Here is a 22,446-nt window from a genome sequence, read left to right on the forward strand (position 1 = left end):
AGATTGGAATGGCATCAGGCTGGGCAACAAACTGGGATTTTTTGTGTTGCTATCAAAAAAGGGAGCAAAATCTGGGCAGGAACATGTTGGCTGCAGTAGCTGGTTATAGGTGTCTCCTAGACACTAGATACCAACGTGCTGTGCCACCTCATGTGCACCAAGCCAGGGGCAGTGGGATGAAGGTAACCCCTTGGGGCCCTGGGAAGAGGTTTCTGCTCCATGTACATACACTGGCTTGTTCCAAGTTTAAATCTGCAATCTCAGAAAGGCCTTATGCTGCTTCTGAAATTTGGCAGTGTTAAACTGCTGCAAAAGAAAATACTACTTGGAAAGTGCTTTAATCAGGGTCAGTGAGAATTAGCACCAGGGATGCCTCATGCTAGAAATCAGCTGAGCTGCTTTCTGAATTTCTCTTTCATTACCAGCCAATGTCCACTTGTAGCCTGGCTGGCAGGTGTTTCCATGTGGTCTGCTGTGCCCCTATATTTTCCAGAGGTCACACATGATCTCCAAATGCTTCCAAAGAGTAAGGCTTTGTGCTGGTCTGTGGGCTGTTCCCCTCTGAGCAAATATGGTCTTAATGTGCGAAATGCAGTCACCCTAGAGGTGGCTGTGACTTCATTACATTCCACAGCTGTGATGTTGGTAAAATCACTGGTTCCTCAGGCACCCTAAAGCCCTAGTGACAAGAGGCAAGGAGGGAGTATTTGTTTTATGCTCACCTGGGGTACGTTGCACATCCACAGTAACAACAGCTACTGGGGCAAGATAATGATTAGATTGTTGTAGAGCTGATCCCATGCAGCTATTATATTTGTGCTCCTCAGTCTGTGTGTGCCCTAGTGCATCAGATGCCAGGGGTCAGATGGGACAGGCTGTTGGCTCTTTTGGCACTGCAGATGCTCCCACAGAATGCGATAGCCCAAAGCTGAAGTTTTGCTGTACCTGACTCAAAGCGTATAGAGGGTGCTGTCTGGTGTCACCCGTGCCCATATACTTTCTTGCAAAAGGAGGTACTTCAAAAAGCATGCTTCAGGCAGGGTGTAAAGTCCAGAGTACAATAGATGAAGTAGTAGGTGAATGAATGCCCTTATAGAAACTCTTCTCAGAGTGGGAGGGTTGCCTGCCATCTCCACCCACTGAGCTGCTCTCTGGGTGTATTATTTATGCAGTGTTTGGGATATACATGGACATTAAGTAGGGTTGTTGTTTTGTTTAAAAATGTACTGGAATTGGAGGGCTTTTAGAAGAGTAGAGTAGACCAGATTGAATTTATTGCGGGTAGCTCTATACCTTCTTTCTCTACCCCTGTCAGCTTTATAAGCCTTTTCTGTTTAAAGTCTCTTTCCAGTTATCCAGTTAATTCTCAGTGGAAACAATCTTGTTTTGCTAACTAAGAACTTAAACTGTAGCTGGCCCTGACCCCACAGATATCTGGGAAGAACATCTGTCTGCAGTTGCAGATTTTTACAGAGTTGCAGGATCTCCTGTCAAAACAGGACACGGCTTTCAAAACTCATCCAAAGACTTTATCAGCTGTCTAGTTGTTGTGCTGTGTAATATTTAACACTGAATGATGGTTTTCATTCAGTGATACTGCAGCCACTTTATTCCCTACTATTACAAACTTTGGCAGCATTTGGTCCCTCCTTGAAGCTAAGTGCTCCCTGTACGTGTGAGAATCTTAGACAGCATGTGTTTCCCACAAAGAATCTCAAGTAAATCTAGGCTTAATTCCTATTTCTCCCTCACATTTTTTTTCCTGTTGTTCTTTGGGGCACAATGAAATTCCAGAATGATGTTGGTAGAAGCAGCTGGTTTTGGTCACAGATTTGTGGTTCAGGCTGCTGCAGTTGGGTCAGACTAGCAAAGGTTATTTGAGCTTTCTCTTGGACACATTGTTGCCTCAGTTCTTAGTCCCATTGCAGACTTTGACCCATTCTTTTTTTCATGATTTCCAAAAGCCTCTGTTTGTTCTGCACTGATTCCACTGTATGAATAAGAAAATTCTGGAGACCCAAAGTGGGAAATATTTGTGTATTCAATACAAACAAGAGTCATTTCTTTTCCATGCTACCCACAGAAGCTGGAAGACATGGGAATTTGCATTATCTCTGGGTGTTTCCATCTTCTGCTGTTGGGTGATCCCTAAGCCTGCTGCCTGGGTTGGAGTCCACACCTATTGTGTCATCAGTGGAGTCTCAAAGGACGAGCTCTGCGGATTCCTACTTTTGTATACAAGTTTGGTAGAGATGAAGTTCATGAGCTGAAAACAAGTCCTCTGATAACAATGATGTGCAGCAATAGAAGTAGATTAACTATTGGGAATTCATGTGTTGCAGAACGGAGTCAAAAGTCTGGTCACCGCTTGTAAATGAAGAGGGAAAAGCGCATCCTTACAAGATGAATCTGGCCTCCCAGCCCCAGGTAAGGAATGGAATGCCTGCATGTTTGTGCCCACTTATACCTGTATGACTTTGTAGTGGTTTCTGACTGGGGATCGGAAGGTGCTGAGCATGTCTCACTCTGTCACTCTATGGGTAGTGCATGCCCCATGTTTACCTTCAGACATGGTCAGTCTCCCTTGTGGTCAGATGCCTGCTGCCATGGAGAGCTGGTTGGAAAACTTGCTCAAACCTGTCATAAAGCACGTAGAAGGCACTGTGGAAGTGTGGCTCAATTAAGTCATAGCTACTATTGCTAAGCCTGGTGATTCCTGTAGATAGGAAAGATCTTAGGAAGGAAAGAAAATGATTTAATGTCTTCTGTTTTTTGCTCTTTGCACGTTAGCAGTCTAGCTGTGGAGAAAGCAGAAGAGAAGCATATCAGCCTTTTATATTTTTTATGTGTGGCAGATCTTGCAAACTCTTTCTAGGAGATTGGTTTTACAACTCATTGGTAGCCTTGCTTTATCAGTCTGCTGCTTCTATCAAGTAAATGTAGTAATATCAGTGGCCTGCGAAAGGACACTCCCCAGGCTGGGTTTAGAGGATTATAGTGCCCAAATCTACTGCTGTGCTAAAATTAAAGCAATTTTTCTAGATTTTCACCAGGATAGTGGATTTTTGTCCTAGTATATCTTCTCTGTGAATTTGTTTAGCAAAATAAGAACAGAGAAAAATAGCTTGGTTTTGCAATTAAATAAGTGCTAGTATGTCTTTTTGGGATGGATAGGGCCTGAGCCTGAAGTAGTGTGTGTGCAGCAGTGCCCTGCCTAGACTTGACTTGGGACCGATCCATGCTCCCTTTCATGCCAAGCTGCTGTGTGTTGCTTGGCTCAGAGCATGGTGCTACATTTTCCAGGTATTTCATGCTTAGCCAAAGCATGATGTGGAACATCCATTTGGACTTCGGCTGGAGCCATGCAGTGATACTGCCCATGATACCATTGAGCTGGGATCAGCTCTATGTCTTCTGCCCTGGAGATGTTCTGCTGCAAACCTTGGGAATGGGGGAATGAGAAGGGCAGAGTCAGCACTGAGACTCTGCTGCAAGGCTTCAGGGGACTGGCATCTAAAAAACATGTTTCTGGAAAGGTGGATAATGAACAGTCTTTGAAATCAACCTTATCTAGTGCTTTCACAAAGGTAGCTTATTTCCCTCTTAGCACTACATCTCAGACCAAACCGACTTTGTCATGGTGCTTTGCAAAACCTAGTGTTGGCTGGTGAATCTGTCTGTGCAATTGCCTTATCATGTGATTTCACCACTCAGTAAATCTCACTGAAATATTTTATTTTTGATAGTTGTGGGTTTCTTCTGCACTGGGTTTTGAAAGGCTCTGAGCTCCAACATGCAGGGTAAATTTGTGCTTCTGAAGTACAAGCTGGGCAGTACTGCATGGCAAAGAGAGACATGTGGTCCAGCCATGGCATCTGTACCTAACGCCTGTCAGTGGAAGAAAAAATTCACCTTGTCCTGTAGAAACTGAAGTGAGAGCCTTCACTGGCTTCGAGTGTGTACGTATGCTGCAGCCCTGCTTCTCCTTAGTGATCCTTAGGTCAACGCTGGCAAAAAATTGGGAAGAACCAGCTGTAGAAATCTCCTGATATCTGTGTCTGGACAGAGATGAGTTGTAGCTCAAGAACTAAACCTTAGGCAACTGATCTGAAAAGCTTTCTGTTAATTTCAGTGTGCCCAGAAGAACTGAGTGAGGAAAAAGCCCTGTGAAAGCATTTTCTGCAGTCATGCACAGATCCCTTTTGCAGTGCAGATCTGGGAGGGATGTGAGTAATGGGTGAGGCAATGGAAGTCTCTGCTTTCCTTTCTGAAATTCAGATAAAGGGCATCACAAAGATGAGGTAGGATTCATCAGGGCAATGGAGTGCACCTCCACCATAGCCTAACCTTAGCCCTGTTTCTGGCTCTAGCTCTGGGCCCTCTATAGGGATGCTGATGCTGCCATCCCAAAGTTTGGCACATCTGGATTTGTGATATTAATCCTTAGCTGACTTCAGCAGGAGAATTTGTCGATGACTGCAGCAAGATTCTTGTTACAAACTCCATTTCTGGTCAGTGACTCTTGTTTTAATCTAGCACTAGGAGCTAACACTGGGCTATGTGCCCCTGTGACTGACTCCGGAAGAATTTTATTTCCTGGTGTAAGGAGTGACATTCAAGCTCCCACAGAAGTCTTGCCTTTCTTTTTCTCTTTATTTTTAAAATGGGGCCAATTAAACCATTTGCGGTGGCTTTGCAATAAGTGCTACTTGCTGGTGCTTGGAGCACAGGGCTCTTCTTCACATGGGTTAGTCCAGCCGTGAGCTGGAGCAGGGGAATTTGGCAGTGTGAGATGTATGGCTCATGTCTCCAAACCACAAGCTCCTATCTACCTTTTCTGCTTCCCAGTGCCAAAGGCTAGTGTCACGAACACCATCAGGTTTTGAGGTGTGTTCTTTATTTTTTTTAATACTTTTTAAATACACACCCATTTCCTTTTTCAGTAGCTGACTGCAGCTAGTAGAGATCTGTGGCGAGGGCTGTCTGCTTGCAGCATGATGTCAGCATAGCATGTTGACTTCTGCCAGATCCGCGGTCAGACCTCAGCTGAGTTTATCTGGGGCTGTGTATTTACAGTATCAGCAGAGCCAGCAGCAGCATGCAGAAGATGCTATGTATGTACCAGTGTGGCAAATTGGTAGGCATTTTCCCACAAAGATGCTGAGCTCATTTTCAGACAGTACTGGTAGAAGCCATGAACAGAGCTGACTCTTTGAAGGCAGTTCTGTCTGAACTGTATGGGTTTATCTAACTGCAGTGCCAGTGAAAACAACACATGTGCTTCCCTTGGCAGCGGTCTTATGCAGAGCACTTAAGTCCCTTACCAAGGAAAATAAGGCATGCTGAGCCCAAGTAGTTCATTAGGGCTTGATCCACTGTCTTCTGATGATTCTTTTCACTGTACTTGCCCACAGCCTTTTGAATGCAGTAATACCATCATATATGTGAATACAGTTACTTCAGACTCAAAAGTAATGCTTTAAAGCCTTTGTGGTAGAGACTGGACAGCAGCTATTCAAATACCTTTCTCCCTTTCTTAAAATGAGGCACTATTCGACATGGATCTCCCCAGCTTCACTATCTGAACTGAAACTTCTCAGCATCCGGCCACATTTTTTGTCTGTTCCCATTTCATTTGTACAGTTAAATCTTTGAGAGTGGTCTTGTGAAATAATTTTTGGTTTATGTTAAGAAGTGGCTAATTAGACGTTAAGATCACTGCTTGTACCCTTTTTACCATTTGCAGTAAGCTTTTTGTTTACTTCTGTAGGCTGACACTCAATGAAGTGATGCATCTGTCTCTGCAAGTATTTTCCCTTACTTGGAATGCAAGCTCAAGATGCTTTTGAGTGCCTTTGGAGGAAAAAAAAGCATTCCACAACCTCCCATGCATTCCCCAAAGTCCTGAATCCCAAGACTGACTTCACTGTCTGTGCTAGTCTTTTCAAATGGAAGAGCTACGGCCTTATTATTTCATTACTGTTATCTTTATCCTCTTAAATTAATTTAAACCGAGGCAAGAGTGCTGACAAACTCACATTTCATCAAAAGGTGCAGCAGCCTGCCAGCGATGATGGCTCTGCCTCTAGCTAGCTTTGTTTTGGGTGTGACCATGGCAACATGATGGGAAGGAAATGACGGAGACTTCTTCGTATATTTACTCATTTATTTCACTTGCACTTCTCACCCAGATCATGAGGGCATTCACCCGATGTCATTTTCCCATCAAGAGCTTTTCCGCACTGCAGTGGGAAAGACTAAAATAACACGTCCGTCTGTCCCTTCTGCTTGACTTTTTTGGGAAAAGTGATTGCGAGAGATCAACTTATTTTGGTGACTAAGCTAATACTGACGCTTGTGGTATGACCAGAAGTCAGGATAATTTCAAACTACCATGATCTCTGGTAGCCTGGACCAGGCATTAAGCTCCAGACCCATGTGTGCTGTGCTGTTGTGTTGCTTGTTAGTAAAATGTACCCAAAATCTTGTTATTTCCAAGTCTGTGCTTTGCCTTGCCAAACCTGGGCTCTTTGGGAGAAGGTCTGGCTTTTTCCTGTGTTTGTGTGACAGTGAGGTCAGTGGGCCAAGGTCACTGAGCTTAGTGAGATCATGTAGGAAGTGACTGAGAGAGACCAGCTTTGAGGGTGGTCAGTACCAGGGCTACCTCCAAAAAAAGCTGAAAGCTCTCACTTTGACATCACCTCTTTTTAACCATAGAAGATAAGGGCTTTCAAACTCAAGAATGCTCTTTACAAGGGGGATGGAAAAAAGAAAGAAAGAAACAAGGTCCAGACTTGCAAATGAGGGAGTTCTGGAGGTGAATCATGGAACCTGTGGGATGACAGGAGCAGGCAGTTGCTTCTGTCCTCCTAAGGTTTATTGAGAGAGCGCCTGCCCTATCCCTATCCTTGTCCTCACAGGGTGATGTCATTGTTTCCATCTTGTGTATTTTATCTCCTTGGATACCAGGAAGACCAGGGCTATAGAAACTGGGTGTGTGGTAGGCCTGGTCTTTGATAAGGCAAAGCGTGCGTGGGCAATGTATGAAGCAATAGGTATATAAAGTAACAATATATGGTGACCCTCTGGTTTTGCTTAAAAGGCGTTACTGCATGGATGTGGAATGCTTCAAGGACTTGGAGGGAGAGGATGTGGGAAGCCAGCCTTGTTGTTTTACCCCCCTACAATAACAAAGCCCCAGACCCTTTCTAATTTCTAATCAGATTTCAAAGCATTGCAAAAGATTTTTCCATAGCTGAAAAACCCCAAACAATAACAGAGGGAGAGGTGAAAGCGGAGGCACCGCTCCTTGTGCCTGCAGCTGGTGAAACATTCTCTCAGCCGGAGCTGGCTGTGAGGACAGGCTCTGCAGAGGTACTGGTGCTCCTGGGCACGAGCATGGCCTCCACTTTGCACGTGGCCTTGCTGGGATGGGGATGGGGCCAGGCATGTTGGCTGCGGGTTTGTGCTCTCTTCTGCATGCATGGCTCTCTCCTTTGCTGAGGTTTGGTCAGGGGCCCATTTTCTTTGAGCTGAGTAAACATTTGTGCCGAGAAAATTCTAATCGTGTTTCCTCTTGGCGTGGCTCTTGAGGCGTGTGCTCCAGCATCCAAGTCTCCATCTCTGCAGCCTGGTGGGATGCGGTTTGGCTGGCTCTGGGGGCTGCAGGGCTGCTGGAGAGCATCTCCCTGCAGCTGCAGTGTCTGGGTGCTAATTGTTTAAATTTGCAGCACCAAGTAGGAGTGCCTTCAGCTTCCCAGACTCCATAATATGGAGCTTTGGGCTGTAACTGAGGTGGACTTTGCTCACAATTCAGCTGTGGGGCAGGCAGCTGGCCATGCTGAGGGGAGGGCACGGCCATGGTGATTTTATAGGCCTGGTATCCCCAGGCATGACCTGATGTGAGCAGGAGGAAGGAGCCATTGTTCTCCCAGAGAATTCCCCCTGACGCTGGCTTGGTCGGAAACGCTGAGCCGCTTCCTGCCCTGTGTGGGGGTGTTTTCCCCATACCATAGCTAGCACTGTGGCAGCTCCCTGCCTGGAAAGGTCTGCGGCACTGTGGTGTGCTTATTTTGCTTGATGGTGACCAGGTGTGGGACTGCCACATTTCTGATATTTTTCCAGTGCTAAATCACAGGCTCTCACATAAACACACAATTCCTGGAGCTGGGGCTTTCACAAAACAATTGCCCAACCCAGGGCCTGGTGAGCAGGTCTGGCAAATCCCTCTGTAAATGCATTTGACAGGGAGAACAGGTTATCTTTTGATCTTGGTTTTGCTACAAGAAAGCACTTGTTCTTCACAAATTCCTTCTGCTGTTTGAGCAGAAAAGGCAGCGTGGCATGACAAAGTGATGGAGAATTTAGGTTTTCCAAATGCTCTTTATTATTTTATTGCTTTTTCTATACTGTCTGTAGACTTTTTGGTTACAGGTCTTCTATGTTCTTCTTGAGATGGGATTTTTCTAACCTAATCTTCAGACATCTTTTTCAGCACAGGTTTTTCTATTTAAGCTGTTACCAACTCCCTTATAGTCCCACACGGTTTTTAGCAATGTGAGCACTGCTACTGATGTCCTGATAGTTCGGGAAGCTTTGTTTATGGACTTGAATGTTATTAAACGGCAGAAAACTTACCTGGCGGCAAGTAAGCAAAAACCTCCAATGTGGCTTCAGTGCCTGAGCACAGCTTGCAGTTCTTAGAGTCCAGGCACTAATGTGATTTCCATCTCTTTCCTCTATCTGGCTCCCTGTTTTCTAATTGTTTGTGGATACTTAATGGTCCTTCAGTCCTCTGTCACTCTGTCAGACTGACTGGAGCTTGGTTGACAGATTTGGAAGCCCTTGGTGGGGATGTGAACGTGTTCACATGCATGCAGAGCATGTAATTGAGATGCCTTAGGAAACTTCGTGACTTTCCTAAGGAAACCTTTAGGAAACTAGAAATTAAATAAATAAATCCTAAATTACTTCCTTTTCTCTAATTCTTGGTTAATACTGAAGTGTTTGCACAATGCAGATTGTGATGTGATTTAAACTTTGAGCCTATGTGACCTAAGAGTATAACTCTTAGAAGAGCCTAAAACTTCTGCTTCTGTCTTTCATTAAACCTACTACTTATACGCATGTCTGCATATATTCTCTCCCACTTGCTGCCTCAGAATGGTGTTCTAACATATGCATTTAATGCTGATAAAAGACCACTGATACTTTTCCCCATGGTGTGATTTACAGGCTGAAGTAATTATTATTTTTTTGCTAATATCCACAGTTTCTGCCATGGGAAAGCCTATTTTTATGAGCACTTCGAATGAGATTGTAACAAAGGAGATTAGCTAATTACTCCAGGGTCTTTCTTCCTTTGGTGTGTGGGAAAGTTTCATGGCTAATTTCCATTTGTGTTGGCCAGAAAGCTGTGGGAGAGCGGTCCCGTCATCCCACACCTGAACTTCTTGAGCTACCCCATGGATTGCAAATGACTCGTATCTCATGAGTGCGTTTGGACCTGCACTCCTTTTCTGTAAGGGGTCCTGTGCTGTGCCTCATCTATGCTGTGGAACAGGGTGACTCCCATCTGTCAATTCAGGGACACTAGCCAGCTGCATGAGGAAATCTTGGGGCATAAAAGCAATTTAAAGAAAACTCTACTGGGGAATTTAGTCATGCTTGTTTCTAATGAGTGTTTATTCTGTAACTATAGCTCTATCAAGCAAGTGCCGTGAGACACTGAAAGGGCAGTATAAGCTCACTTCCTTGCTATAGAAGTCAGCATATAGATGGAGCAGGAAGCAAACCGGTTGTGCCAATTATGACCACGAACTGTGGGCCCAACGTGTTTGAGAAGGACCCTGTTTGATCCTGTGCCAGTAGGTACTAGCACTGTAATGAAGATGTCCCCAGCTTCTGGCCCAGACTTTTCACAATGCATGTTTTAGTGCCATCTTTTAGTGCTGAAACATTTCAGTCACCTCTGTGAACTTTTTTCTGTCTTCTCTGTTGAGGCCTCATTGTGTTCCCTCCTTGCTTTTGTTAACCACTTTCTCTGAGAGGAATAAGCCTCGGGTACTGTTAGCTTTATCGCATGGCTGTGGTTCCCATCTTGCTAAACTGCAGATATGGCTACCAGTTTCCCCATTCTTGTTAGTGCTGCATGTGATCGAGGCATTTAGCCATTGCTGCCTGTGGGCAGTCCTTTATATTATTGATGGTCATCTTCCTACCTCTACTGGGGCAATGTTTTTTCTGTTCAGAGAGTCCTAAGATGTTAATGAAATTAAGCTGTGAATCCAATCTTTGCTGGAGGAGCAGACATAGTCTAGTATGTCAGATTCCTTCTTTTTGGTGTGCCCTTGCATCAGGAAAATCAGTCTTTCAGCTGCTGTTGAAGAGTCCTCCTCTTATTGCCCATCATCTTCACTTTCCATTGAAATCAACCCTATTTTCATGGATTTGCAGGGAATGCTTAAAATCTGTAGTTTCACATGAGAAGGTGGGTCCAGTGCCACACCATAACCTTGCAGAGCTCCCAGGTGTGCAGCAGCTGAGCAGACACCGTGGCTGTGTTTCTGAGATCTTGCATTCCTGGCACATCACCTGTGCACCCTCCGGAGTACCAACCTGATCCATGTTGGCCATCCAGGATGGAGATGGGCTCTGCCAACACATTGAGGGTGCTCACCTTCTTTGGGGCTCCCAGCTTTGGGGCTTCCAGGTGCCACCATGTACCAGCATGACCCTTGCAGCAGCTGCTTGCTCTGGGCTGCCCGCCACATCCCCCTGCACGCCTGAGCACCTCTGACTTGTGCCTTTGCTCCTTTGCATGCAGGAAATAAGGCACATAGGAAGTGCACACAACCGGAGCGCGGTCCCCTTCACTGCTGCCACGGCTTCTGCCCCCAAGGTGATCACTGCTCAGTACAACAGCCCAGCGGGCCTCTACTCCTCAGAAAACATCCAGACCTTCAACAATGCCGTGGAGTCAAAGACATCACCTGGGCCCCCTGAGCCCAGCAAGCTGTAAGTATCGTCCATGCCTCTGCGCCTGACCCAGATAAAAAAATGTAACTCAGCTCTCTTTCAGGACAGGGGATGGAGCGAACAGGCAAGAGTGGATGCAGCACCCAGGGGCAGATCTCCTGGGAGTGGGGAACATCTTGCGTGATGCAGAGATGAAATTAATGCTCTTGTGTTTCTTTGTTTAGCAGAGACCGACGCAGTTTCCACGTGCATTCAGCATGACGTGCCAGCCTGCTGGTCTGAACAGGTGCCTGACAGCTCACTGTGAGCTCTTTGTACAGCGGGTATCTCATTGTGGCTGTGCTGGGCAGGAAGGGTGCAGCTAGAGCAGGAAGAACATCCATCCTGGCTTCCAACTGACCTGGTGCTCACAGACAAGCTTTGACCTTTCTGTTTTTTTTTTTTATCAGACTCAGTTTTTCACACAAGTTTTAAAATGTAGATGAAACTTTGTGGTTATACTTGAGGAACAGCCATAACTTTGCTATGGGAACTTTTTGTTCCTAAAAGTACAAGGTTTTTATTTTTTTTTTTTAAATTGGAAACCATAAAACAACTGTGTTGCAGCTGGTGGGCAAGGTGCTGGGTGTTTGCTCCTCAGCCCACGTTCAGTGGCTGAGTTAGGGATGGCAAGGACAAAAGAAACCTGGCTTGGTGTTAACCTGCTGGGACCATTTGGCAGTCAAATTCCACCCAGTGTAGTCTGGAGTCCCCTCCAGGTAAGAGCACTCTCTGTGGAAGCCTTTGATGTTTTACAAATTGACACGATTTGTAAATGAGGTGAATAAATTGTATTGCAGAGTTTGGTCATGCAAAGCAGGCAAGAAGGGCAGGGAGAAGCCATACTACTGAGTGTGGCTATTTTGGAATTGGAGGTGCTGTGGCTGCTTAGCAGGGTGGCCAGACAAACTTAGGAAGGGAAGCAGTGAGGGTGCTGTGCCTGGACAGCAGGACCATGGCTGTATGCTCAGGCCTGCTGCCATGTCTTCATTGCTGTTGTGAGTGGAGTGGCTTTGGTTTGCTTTGTGTGTGGACACACCTGGAGCAAGGAGGCTGGAGCTAGAGTATCAGCTGAAAGCCTTTAATTTAAAGTAATGTATGCAATGGTGTGTCCCTCTGGCAGAAGCAACAGACGGTATTCTGTTTATTTCACTTGGAGTATTGGTTTAGCTCTTTGTTAACTTCTTAATTCTTTCCTTTCTTCCTCCTTTGCATCTTTCCCTCAATTCCACCACATAAAATCCAAATGCATCCCAAACAAACACAACCCATGCTGCTCATCCCATGTGGGCGTGTGCCCATAGCCGCCTCTCACCGATGAGTGCGCAGCAGGCTCCCTTTGCCTCCGTCTATAACCCGCTGCAGTCGCCCAGTGTGGAGGCACGGGGCAGGCACAGCCCTGGTGCCCAGTCCAGTCAGGTCCGTGTGGGGCCAGAGCAGCTGAAGCACGCAGCCCAGGCCTGCCCTAAGAGCCCGGTGGAGGTGGAGGTGCCAGGACTGAAGGTGCTGCATGTGCAGTTCAATTCTCCCCTGCAGCTCTATTCGCAGAGCAACATCATGGATTCCCTGCAGGGGCAGATCTCCTCCATCAGCCCTGATTTCCCCAGGTAACCTGTCTGCCACCTCCAGAGCCAGCACAGAGCATCCACTCATCTGCATCTCAGTGTCCACAAGTGCCTTGTCCCTGTCTGTGGCTCCCAGTGCTGGTTGGTCACAAGGAAATATTTATATTTCACCTCCTTGGGGGCAGTGCATGACTTCACAGGAGCTTTCTCTGCATCGTGTTTGTGTCAAACACCAAAACATCATTTCAGCCTGCCCGTGTGTCTGGTACTGTGTACAGCGAGAGTGAAGGGATATTCCTGGAGGATCCACTTGCAGTGGATGGATTTTCTGTGGGAGGGTGTTTTATCCCAACAGCTGTTCTTTTTCCTCCCAAACCAAAATGACTGCTGTTTGCAGCTGGGTGCTGCTACATGTCTGTATGTGGTCAGCTGTGGTTTAGTTTGGCTGGTTGGGCTGTGTGTGTGAGGAGCTTAATTTCCAGGTGAAATAGGTCCTGCATGTCTCCCTCTTTGGCTGGCAATGCTTATGGGTTTGGAGCAGCCCAGGTGGGTGGCAGGTATGCAGAGAACACCTCAAACAAAGCAAAGCTCTTTAGAGGTATTCAGGAGCTGGCCCCATGGATCTCATGGCTCCTTGGCCCCCATGGGTCTGGCCTGGTTTGAGCACCACATGCTTAGAAACAGGCAGGTTGGTGTCCTGGTCCATGGACTCCCATGGACAGGCTTTGTTGTGTGACAGCTGCCAAGTGATGACAGGATGTTGTGGATTCACAGCTGCACTATTGCTCAGACCAGTTACTTGCTATGAGTCACCAATTGGTCTGCTGATCCTGTGCTCCCCAGGAGCAGGCACGTGGCTGGGCAGCTGATGATGTTAATAAAGGAGTCAACAAAAGTGAGTACAGGGTCTCCCTGTAGCCCAGCTTTAAGTCTTTTATAAGTTTGACAAAATGCATTTGCATGTAATAGTAGAATCACATTAGTAACGAGTATACTGTGCTTTTCTGAAGATGCTGTGCAAGACTGCCTTTACGGCTTCTTATTGCCATCTTCTTGCCAGTTTTCAAAGCTCACCGATCCAGCATTATTCCGTCAGTGTTGTGAGTTTTCTGCACTAGCAGCATTGAAATCCAGTGACAGTAGTTGGGGTAGGAGGTACAGTAGAGAGGGGTGTTAGAGCCATGTGCTACAGAGCTGCTGTGGGCAAGGGCATTGTTTAGTGGTGTTTGCAGCAGATGAATGTCTTTGTGACAGCAGGTAGCATAAATCTGCAGGTGTGGAGACAGTGCATCTGCAGGCATTACAGTGCTGTGTCCTTGCCCCTTCAAAAGATGCATGTGCTTTTTGTTGGGTCCTGTTTTGTTTTTGTGTGAGTACTGTAATTCCCTGCCCTGATGGCTGGAGGCGTTTCACTCTCCAGAATATAAATTTCAGCAATTGGGGTTTCTTTTATGTTTTTTTTTTTTTTTTTTTTTTTTTTTTTTTCTGAGATCTTGTATATGCAAGTGTATCTATCTGGTGCATCTCTGGAAGAGCTGATCTGTATGTTTTGCACACCATCAAAATGCATGGTTGAAATGCCATGGCTTTGTTTGACTCTCCTGCTCGTTCAGATGATAGAGCCTTTGCTTTTGAATGCATGTTTGTGAGACATTGTTTGCGTGCACACTGCAAGGACTGCCTTCTTGCCCAATGATTTTGGGGGTGGACAGCGAAGGGAGTACATCAGTTTATATACAGTGGATGTAATGTGGAGCAAGGATTCATTTGGGCTATTCTAGAACACTATCTACATAATAGAAGGGATCTTGTTTTATTCAGTGTGAGTAAATGAGATTCAGGCTTCCAGGGTTCAGCTGCTTGCAAGTCTAGTGTGCTTCCTGCTCCAGTGAGAACTACCAAAGTTGGAAGCATTTTATTTAATAATTGTTTATGGAAATAGCACTTTATAGCATGTGTGATGATTCTGCCTCCAATATTAAGGAGTTAATTGCGTAGAACAGCTCCCAAATGACTCAATTGCACACTGGCCTGGAAAGCACAAGAAATATTTCCCTCTGCGATTCAGTCTGAACTTCAGGATGTTTAGGTGTGTTTCGGGCAGTCATGGAGTGCAGGAATGGTGAATCCCAGCAGAGCATTTCCATTTATATGGCTGCATTATGTAATTGAGCCACCAGAGATTTGTCAGTGGTTGCCTCATTTTTCCATAGACGCTTTAATCTAGTCGCAGAGGCAGCAGCACCTCAGAAGGCAGCTAAAGTGAGGGCTCAGCCTTAGGAGGCAGAAATCTCTCTACCTCTGAGGGTGCTCATTAACCACACAGAAAGGATGTAAATGGGCACTGGCTCTGGGTCCTTAGATAGGGAGTGAATGGACATAATGTCCTCCTGAAAAGCAGAGAACTATTTCCAATCAGAGGATCTTTTACCTGGATCCTACAGCTGCTACTGTGTGAAGGTGGCCTTCATGACCACTTCATAACACGCCTGCAAAGATGCGTATTTTTAAAGGAATAAAGCTTATTGAATTTGAGAGTCATGGCAGTGTAAGGTAGCAGTCTCAGGTGGTTTAGGTGTTTGGGGACCATGCAGTGTTGGTAGCGCTACTATGTGGGACTCCTATCCCAGCGTATGTTCTTTATTTTTCTGGTCCTGGTTCTGGATTAAGCAGCAACTGGGAAGCAGAGGGAATGCGCTGGGGCTGGCCATGGGTGGTGAGTGAGAATCTGATGACAGCAGGGCATGTGGGTGGCCCAGCGCCTCGGTCCCACTGGGGCTGCAGCTGTCTTCTGCGAGCACATCCGGCACCTCTGTGTCTCATGGCATCCTGTTCTGCCTTTGTTTGCACGTTCTTCTCTCCGTCACGTGATGCATTGCCATAGTTTTGCTAGAGGGACTTGCTGTAGTGTTTAGCCATTTAATAGTTGTGTGTTGTCTTCTTTCCTCAGCTTAGATCAGCACAGCCATCCCTCAGGCAGCATTGCCATAGACAGAGACTCTGAGGTTTACAAGATGCTCCAGGAGAACCAAGAGTCGCATGAGCCACCCAGACAGTCTGCTTCCTTCCTAGTGCTGCAGGAGATTTTGGAGTCAGAGGAGAAAGGTAAGTCTGCCTGCACACCCAGCCTGGGTGCGCCCTTCCTTTCAGCCTTTCCTTGGGCTGTGTATGATGGCTCAGAGTAATGTCTCAAACTTTGTCTTCCTTCCTTAGCTGTTGCTTCTTCCAAAGTATTATGTGTAGGTGTCTTACACAAAAACTGTAGTCCCTTTCACTGACTTTACTCTTGTATTTCTTCAGCTAGTTAAAACGTCTATGGGTATGTGTTGTTACTCATTTGATGACCGAATGGTCAAGAAATAAAACCCTACTACATTTAGTTCTTAAGAAGGAATTCTAAAAGTTGCGAAAGCCTTCCAGACTGTCTCAAGTTTGCCCCTGTTGGAAAATATTCACCAATTTAAGGATCATCTTAGATTTATGACACCAGGTAACACAAGGTAGTGCTCTTTAGTGAGTCTTAATGCTCCTGGGTACCATCCTTCTACGGGAGGAAAAAAGGTCCCCTTCTGCAACTGAATCTAAAAATTTGGAAGCGATCAGTTTTCGGTTTTAAACCTGTGAAAACTTTGTGCTGCTTGGCACTCAGTCTGCCATCTGGACAGTGTGTAGTTCAAGGCTATAGACTTCTAGATAAAAAACTCTGATTAACTTAGGTGGGAGCCAAATCACACTCCCTTCTGCCTTTAAATAGAGTAAAATAAACAAATAATTAGGAAAAGAATTCCAGGAATGACTTTTTTTTTTTTTTTTTCCTCCACTCTTAAACCAGTTGAGACTTCATCTGTTGTGTTATTGGCTTGCAGTGAAGCATTCAACTTCATCCAACAAAAGCATGGTGCTGAGATATCAGAAAGGAAAACGGCTCAGCCAAATGCTGTTAGACCTAAGTGTTCTGTAAGGGAACGGTAAAATGAAGGAAGTAAGGAAACAATAGGAAGAAAGAAAACAGGATTTTTGAGTCTGTAATCTACTGTTAAAATTCCTATCTGAAAGCATCTTAATAATGAGTGTTTGCAGCTTACCCCTCAGGGTTCAGCTCCTGCTTGGAAGGGACTGGAGGAGCCAGGACTTCTCACGCGTCTGAGGTCCTCCCCTGTGTTTAGTAGTGCTGAAGAAGATAAGAAGCAAAAGCCTCTCTAGTTTATCATTCTTTGAAGATTTGCAGCATTACTGGGATTCTCTGGCACGAGGTTTGCCTGCTTGATCACAGGCCAGGATAGACTTGGGCATTGCTCTGCCGTGAGCTGTAATCACCCATGCAGAGCAAGGTTGCACAGCCCCAGAGGATATGGTGCCCTGGCTCATGCACTACTACTGCTCCTGGCTGAGATAGCATCCTTGGCAATAAGTGGCACCTTTTGTGGGATGTTCCTCTGAGCTTGTCTTTAGGCATTGGCTTGTGAGCAGCAGCAGGGAGCCGTCATCTCCCCAGCCAGAGCCAGTCCTTGGGGTATTGCCAGAGGCATGGACTGTGCTGATCCACACCAGCTGGAAGGATGGGGTCTGTGAGTGGATGCTGGTGTGGGGAAGCATGACAACTGCTCTCTGTTTAGACTTAGGCCTGCATGCTGAGGCTTGTGGTGTTTCAGAGAGTGGAACAAGTTATGTTTCCTTGGGCATTTTGTTAAGCCAATTCCTTTAGAGATTTAAAAATGTGCAGTCAGTGTTACTGATGTGAACAAAGTGCTGTTCAAAGCAGAAAAGGCAAGCAGAGGGATAGGGTAGAGCCTGAAAACGTAGCTGCTTCTTCCTTCTCAGCAAGGGGTCACTGCCAGTGATGGGGACAGCAGCCAGGTGCCGCCTGGTGTGATTGAAGGGCCCATGGGTTTTTGTCCCCTTTAAGGCACCTCTCACTTGGCACTGAGCTAGTGCAAGTCTCAGATCCAAACACCACTGTATAGGATAAACCGCTTTAAGCTAGACCTGGGGTGCACTGTTCATGACTGTGTAAAGCAGTGTGGTGGCACTCAGGCTGAGTGGCAGTGAGGTGGGGTGGACAGTGCCCCAGCTTTTTTCCTTGATTCTCTGCCAGTGGTGCCGCCCTGGGCTGTGAAATGTCTCAGACCTTGCTGTTCACTGGGGTGAGCCTCTCCCAGGGTCCTTCTTCCCTCAAAAGGGTCAGTGGGTGTACTTTGTTGGCTTGGTAATAGTCAGAAGGGTTTTGTGCCACCTCATGGTGGGGGGCCGACATGTCTGCTCACCAGCCGCCCTCTGGTGCTGTTGTGAATCTGTATCCCTTCTTTCCCTCTTGCCTGGTACAGGCAAAAGTCACATAGATAATGTTAGTTGTATCAATGGTATCATTTTAATAGTGGCTTCCTTTTCACTGCAAATATTAAAAGGTTTGCCTCCTATCCAGTGTCTAGGGTCCACTACTTTTGTAAGCATCCAGATGTCTCCTTTGAAGGTCCTGCAATTGGGAAGTTCCGTCATCCCTGGAGTGGGCCACATGCCCCATATCCCTGCAACAAGGAGTTTGTTAACCAAATCCTTCAGGAGCTGTGAGGGGAGCATGACACCCTACACCAGACAGCAGAAAGGAAAAGGCTTTGACAGCCTTATTGACTGCTGGGACACCCACTTCCTTTTTCTGAACCCAAATCTAGCCAACAGCTTGACCTTGAGTGTGCGCTCAGGACACGGCAAGCAGGCTCTGATGCATCTGAGGCTGTGACTTTGCTTTTGCTTTGAATCTCTGTGCATGTGAGATGTATTAGCCAATATCTGATGGGCTTTTAAGATGAGAAAGGGCAATATCTCATCTTAGAGCCCACCATCTCAGGCCCTGGGTTTCCGGAGCCAGGCTCAGCTGTGTCCCTTCTCACCCTACACCCTGCACACCCAAGGTCCCTTCCTCCTTCCTGTGCATGAGTCTTTGCCTCAAAGCTGATGTTGAAGGACATCACTCCTCCCTAGCAGAGCATCTGCTTGAGAGAGGAGTCTAAAGCCACGCATCTCACATGCTCTGAAGCACTCTCCTTCCACCCCCAGGAGATCCCAGCAAACCATCTGGATTTAGGAGCGTCAAGGCTCCCACCACAAAGGTGGCCTCATCGATTGGGAATGCCCAGAAGCTGCCCATGTGTGACAAGTGTGGATCTGGCATTGTGTAAGTAAGCCTGTCCCCAAGGGCAAAGCAGCCTGTGCTTGTGCACCCAGGTTCCAGCCCAGCACGTGTGTTCTCACCAGCTTTGGTAGCGCTCACTCTGCAAACCCTGCAGTGAGGCAGGAATTGGGTTTCCCTCCGCTGTTCCATGTCAAAGCAAGTCCCTTTGAGACAGCCTCAGTGCTGCTGTGATTTGCTTCCTACCAGAAATCTGTTAATAGCACTCAGAGGTAAACTAAACTTTCCATTTGGGGTCGATGTGTCTGATAGATTTCCAGGTCCTATTGCTCCCAGCCATGCAGCAGTGTTCTGCCCTGGCAGCTGTGGGCAGTGGGCTCGGAGAGCTGCCTTCTGCTCCTGCTCTGATGCAGTACCATGCAGCTCCCACTGTATCTATGCAGAATTAATTTTAGTTGTTTCTGTGGGGTATTTCTGACTTCTGGCACAGCAAGAGCTGGACACAGAGCTGCTGTCACAGCACAAGTGGACCAACCTAGGTCTTTGGTATACTCTTTAGTTTCTCAGCCACATGTTCTTCTTCCCTGCAGCCCACTTAGCTCCCCAGGATGCCCGCCTGTATTGTTATAGAATTCAGCTTTCTCCCATGCGCAGTGCTGCACTATGAGACCCAGCATGCTGCAACTGTGTGGGCCTGGAATGCCTCTGTCTCCCAGGTCTAGCAGAGTTGTTGCAAAAGCAATCCATAGGCTGTAAATGTGAATGGGAAACAAACCATACAGTTTCTCTGCCAGCCAGGTACAACTGGAAAGAAAGCACAGGACTATAAAATAGCTTTAAAAAGTAATGAATGATGAAAAATAGAGATGGCCGATGGAACAAATGCTGCTGTTGCTGGTAGTTTGCAAGTTACTGTGCAGTTCTCCTTACATTTGTTGAGTCGGTCTGGGAAGGTTTCTGGCCTGAGTTTGTCCATGCTGAGTGGGACATCAAGTCTGAGAGCAGAGCTAGGGTTTGGTTGGCTTGTGCCCCTGCTTTGAGCAGAGGGCAGTGGCTGGCTGTCCCCCTCTGTTGGTAGTGGCAGCCACTTCCAGATATGGTCTAAAATCTGGTTGTTTGGGACCTACTGGAGCTTGCACCCCACCTCATGGTCAAGCTGATCCTGTTGTTTCTCCCTGGACGGTTGAAGGCTGTTGGCTGCCTTCTGCCGTTGGCTATTGCTGCCCTTGCAGTGCTTCATGGCAGCACAGGCACTAGTACTGTCCCTATGGAATTTAGGAGGTCCTTGCTAGGACATGCTTTCCAGAGGAGGCTTCCCATGGCTCTTCCTCTGCTGCCAGCACCTGGGCACAGGTGAGACCTACACTGTAGTTCCACCAGGGTGGAGACTGAGGTGCAGGGTGGATGGTTTGGTGGCTGGGCTGGGGGCTGTTATTGGCAGACATCATGCTGAGTGCTGGTTCCTTCCCCAGAGGGGTGTTTGTGAAGATTCGAGACAAGCAGCGTCACCCTGAGTGCTACGTGTGCAGTGACTGCGGCACCAACCTCAAGCAGAAAGGACATTTCTTCGTGGAAGATCAAATCTACTGCGAGAAGCACGCGCGGGAGCGGGTGGTGCCCCCAGAGGGCTACGAGGTGGTCACCGTCTTCCCAAAGTAGCCTGTGCTGCAAGTGGGATCAGCATTGATGGGTTCTCTTCTGCTGCTCTCCTTGGAAAACTTTCCCTTGCCGAATCTCCTTTGCAATAAGGAATGCTAGGCACGGCTTTGAATTTCCTTGCCACATGAATATTCCGTCTGTTCACACAAGGTGTCACTGATCAGTCAACATTCTTTTTGTCTTTTCTTTCACTGTTGTTTTTCTTTTTTTAATACACGGATTATTATTTTTTTCCCCTCCTCTTTTGTGCTGCCAATCGCACAGGAAAGTCAGAGGCCAAAGTCAAATCACAGCTCACCTGTATCCCAGTTGTTTGCCTTCTGTTCACATTCAATAAATGGGGTGACTCCAACAGGCAAGTAAGTGTCCACTTTTTCCCAGATTGGGGCTCCTGTGTGCCCAGCGAGTGGTGGTGCTGCTGGGGAGCCAAATGGGGCACGAGTCTCATAAGACAAGCAGCTGTTGCAGGCTGGCATGGGGCAAAGGCCAGACACCACAGCTGTGGCTGCTTATCACTTCAGGCATCCTTGATGCTGCCTTTCCACAAATGAGTAAACAATCCCCTCAAACATAATGAAGCTGACCTATTACTTCAGTCTACCTCTCACTGTACAGCGTTTTGGTGGGCTGGGAATGGGAATAATGCACAGACCTAACTATATTTAGCTCCTCTTCTCTGGCTCCTTCTATGAGCAAGAGAGTGCTATTGGAATAGCTCAGCTGGCATTCTTGTCTGCCTCATCCCTCAGGAAAGCCCAGCTCACTCAGGCTGCTCACATGCACTCATCGATATTATGCCTAACAGCTCCTGCTACCAAGTAGCTTCACTTTTCAAGGTGAGGGTGTGGTGTTGTTTTTTTTCCTGGCCTGCTTGTGTGACATCCCTTTCTCACTGATGCTACTACTCTCCCCTCTGCAGTATGTTTTCCCAGGGCGATGATCTGCTGCATCACTGTCCAGTGCAGGCAGGCTGGGCTGAAGCCTGGTTGGTTCCAGTATTGTACTCCTTGGGTGGTGGTGGCTGATCTTCAGTAAGAAGTGCTGCTCACATGTATGGTAAGAGCACGGGCATTTGGCTCAGGTCCCACAGAAGGCTATAGCTAACAGGTCTTATCAATCAGCCAGGAAGGGTCTGTCACACAGGTGGTTGGTTTGGGGTTATAAAAAAGGCAATTAGAAGCCTCTCATCTCTCTACGTGTGCAATACATGTTGCTTTTCAAGACTATTTGAGTGTACAATTAACTTCTGTCAGTGCGGGGAGGAGCCTGTGACCCTTTGTCGAACCCTCCCAGTACCTGACAGTGATTCCCAGTCCTATACAAGTCCCCATCCCCAGCAGCAGCTGTTCTGTTGCCTACTTTCTCAGTGGGCTCTGGGCCACCATCCACATGTGGCCATGTGTTTGTACAGCAGGAGGAAATGCTGACCACACACTCCATCTGTGCTGCACAGTGACACCAACAACTGGACCCTGCTGGCTGTGCCATCACTTTATCTTTCCACACTGTATAACACCCATCAACAAAATGTGGCCAGCTTCATCTCTCATCAGTGTGCCAGGACAGAAGAGCCCGAGCTATGGCCTGGTATTTCCCCAGCCCCAACCCCTTGCTGTAAACAGACAAGTTCTACTTTGTCTTGGCCCTTTTATCACCCAGTCAAGCTCCTGCAGTGAGGGCTGGCAGCGCTGCTGGGAAAACACTGATTGTGGGGGCTTGACGCACAAGCCGGGAACTACAAAAGATTCGTGGCCCAGCGCTGGAAGCGGAGGCTTCCAATGCAGATACCAGTGTTGATGCAATTTATTACTATGGAAACAGGCTCTCCAAGGCAATTTGCGTTCATTGCTAAGGGAGGACTTTGCTCTGTCTGCTGCAGCTTACTGAAAAAAAAAGGAATGCACTAGCTTTTTATGAAGCAGCCCAAAATATTTGGCAACTGCAGTGTTCATTGTGATCGGCAAATTCCCCTTGAGTTTAGTAATTGGCATCTGGAGTTTGTAAACAATGAGGAGAAGTGGGGACCAGTCCATAACAATGCTGAACTGCCTGCTTAGGATTAAAACACTAAGGAAGAAA

The 22,446-nt window shown here is 46.9% G+C and overlaps 1 protein-coding gene across 3 annotated transcripts in view; it reads left to right on the forward strand.

Annotated features, from left to right (window-relative positions):
• Nucleotides 1-20,724, forward strand: part of PDLIM1 (PDZ and LIM domain 1) — a 36,639-nt gene extending 15,915 nt beyond the window's left edge. For 2 of the 3 annotated variants that reach the window (XM_072340591.1, XM_072340592.1), the window contains exons 3-7: nucleotides 2,343-2,427; nucleotides 10,826-11,016; nucleotides 15,532-15,686; nucleotides 18,636-18,753; nucleotides 20,181-20,717. In XM_072340591.1, the coding sequence (XP_072196692.1) occupies nucleotides 2,343-2,427; nucleotides 10,826-11,016; nucleotides 15,532-15,686; nucleotides 18,636-18,753; nucleotides 20,181-20,367 (736 nt within the window). In that variant the 3' untranslated portion in view covers nucleotides 20,368-20,717. Of the gene's footprint in view, nucleotides 1-2,342; nucleotides 2,428-10,825; nucleotides 11,017-11,100; nucleotides 11,264-12,320; nucleotides 12,624-15,531; nucleotides 15,687-18,635; nucleotides 18,754-20,180 lie in introns of those variants that run through there. The other variant, XM_072340593.1, reaches the window with a different exon arrangement.
• The last annotated feature ends 1,722 nt before the right edge of the window (nucleotides 20,725-22,446 follow it).

The sequence above is a fragment of the Excalfactoria chinensis genome, chromosome 6 (genome assembly GCF_039878825.1).
Source record: "Excalfactoria chinensis isolate bCotChi1 chromosome 6, bCotChi1.hap2, whole genome shotgun sequence".
Taxonomy (NCBI): domain Eukaryota; kingdom Metazoa; phylum Chordata; class Aves; order Galliformes; family Phasianidae; genus Excalfactoria; species Excalfactoria chinensis.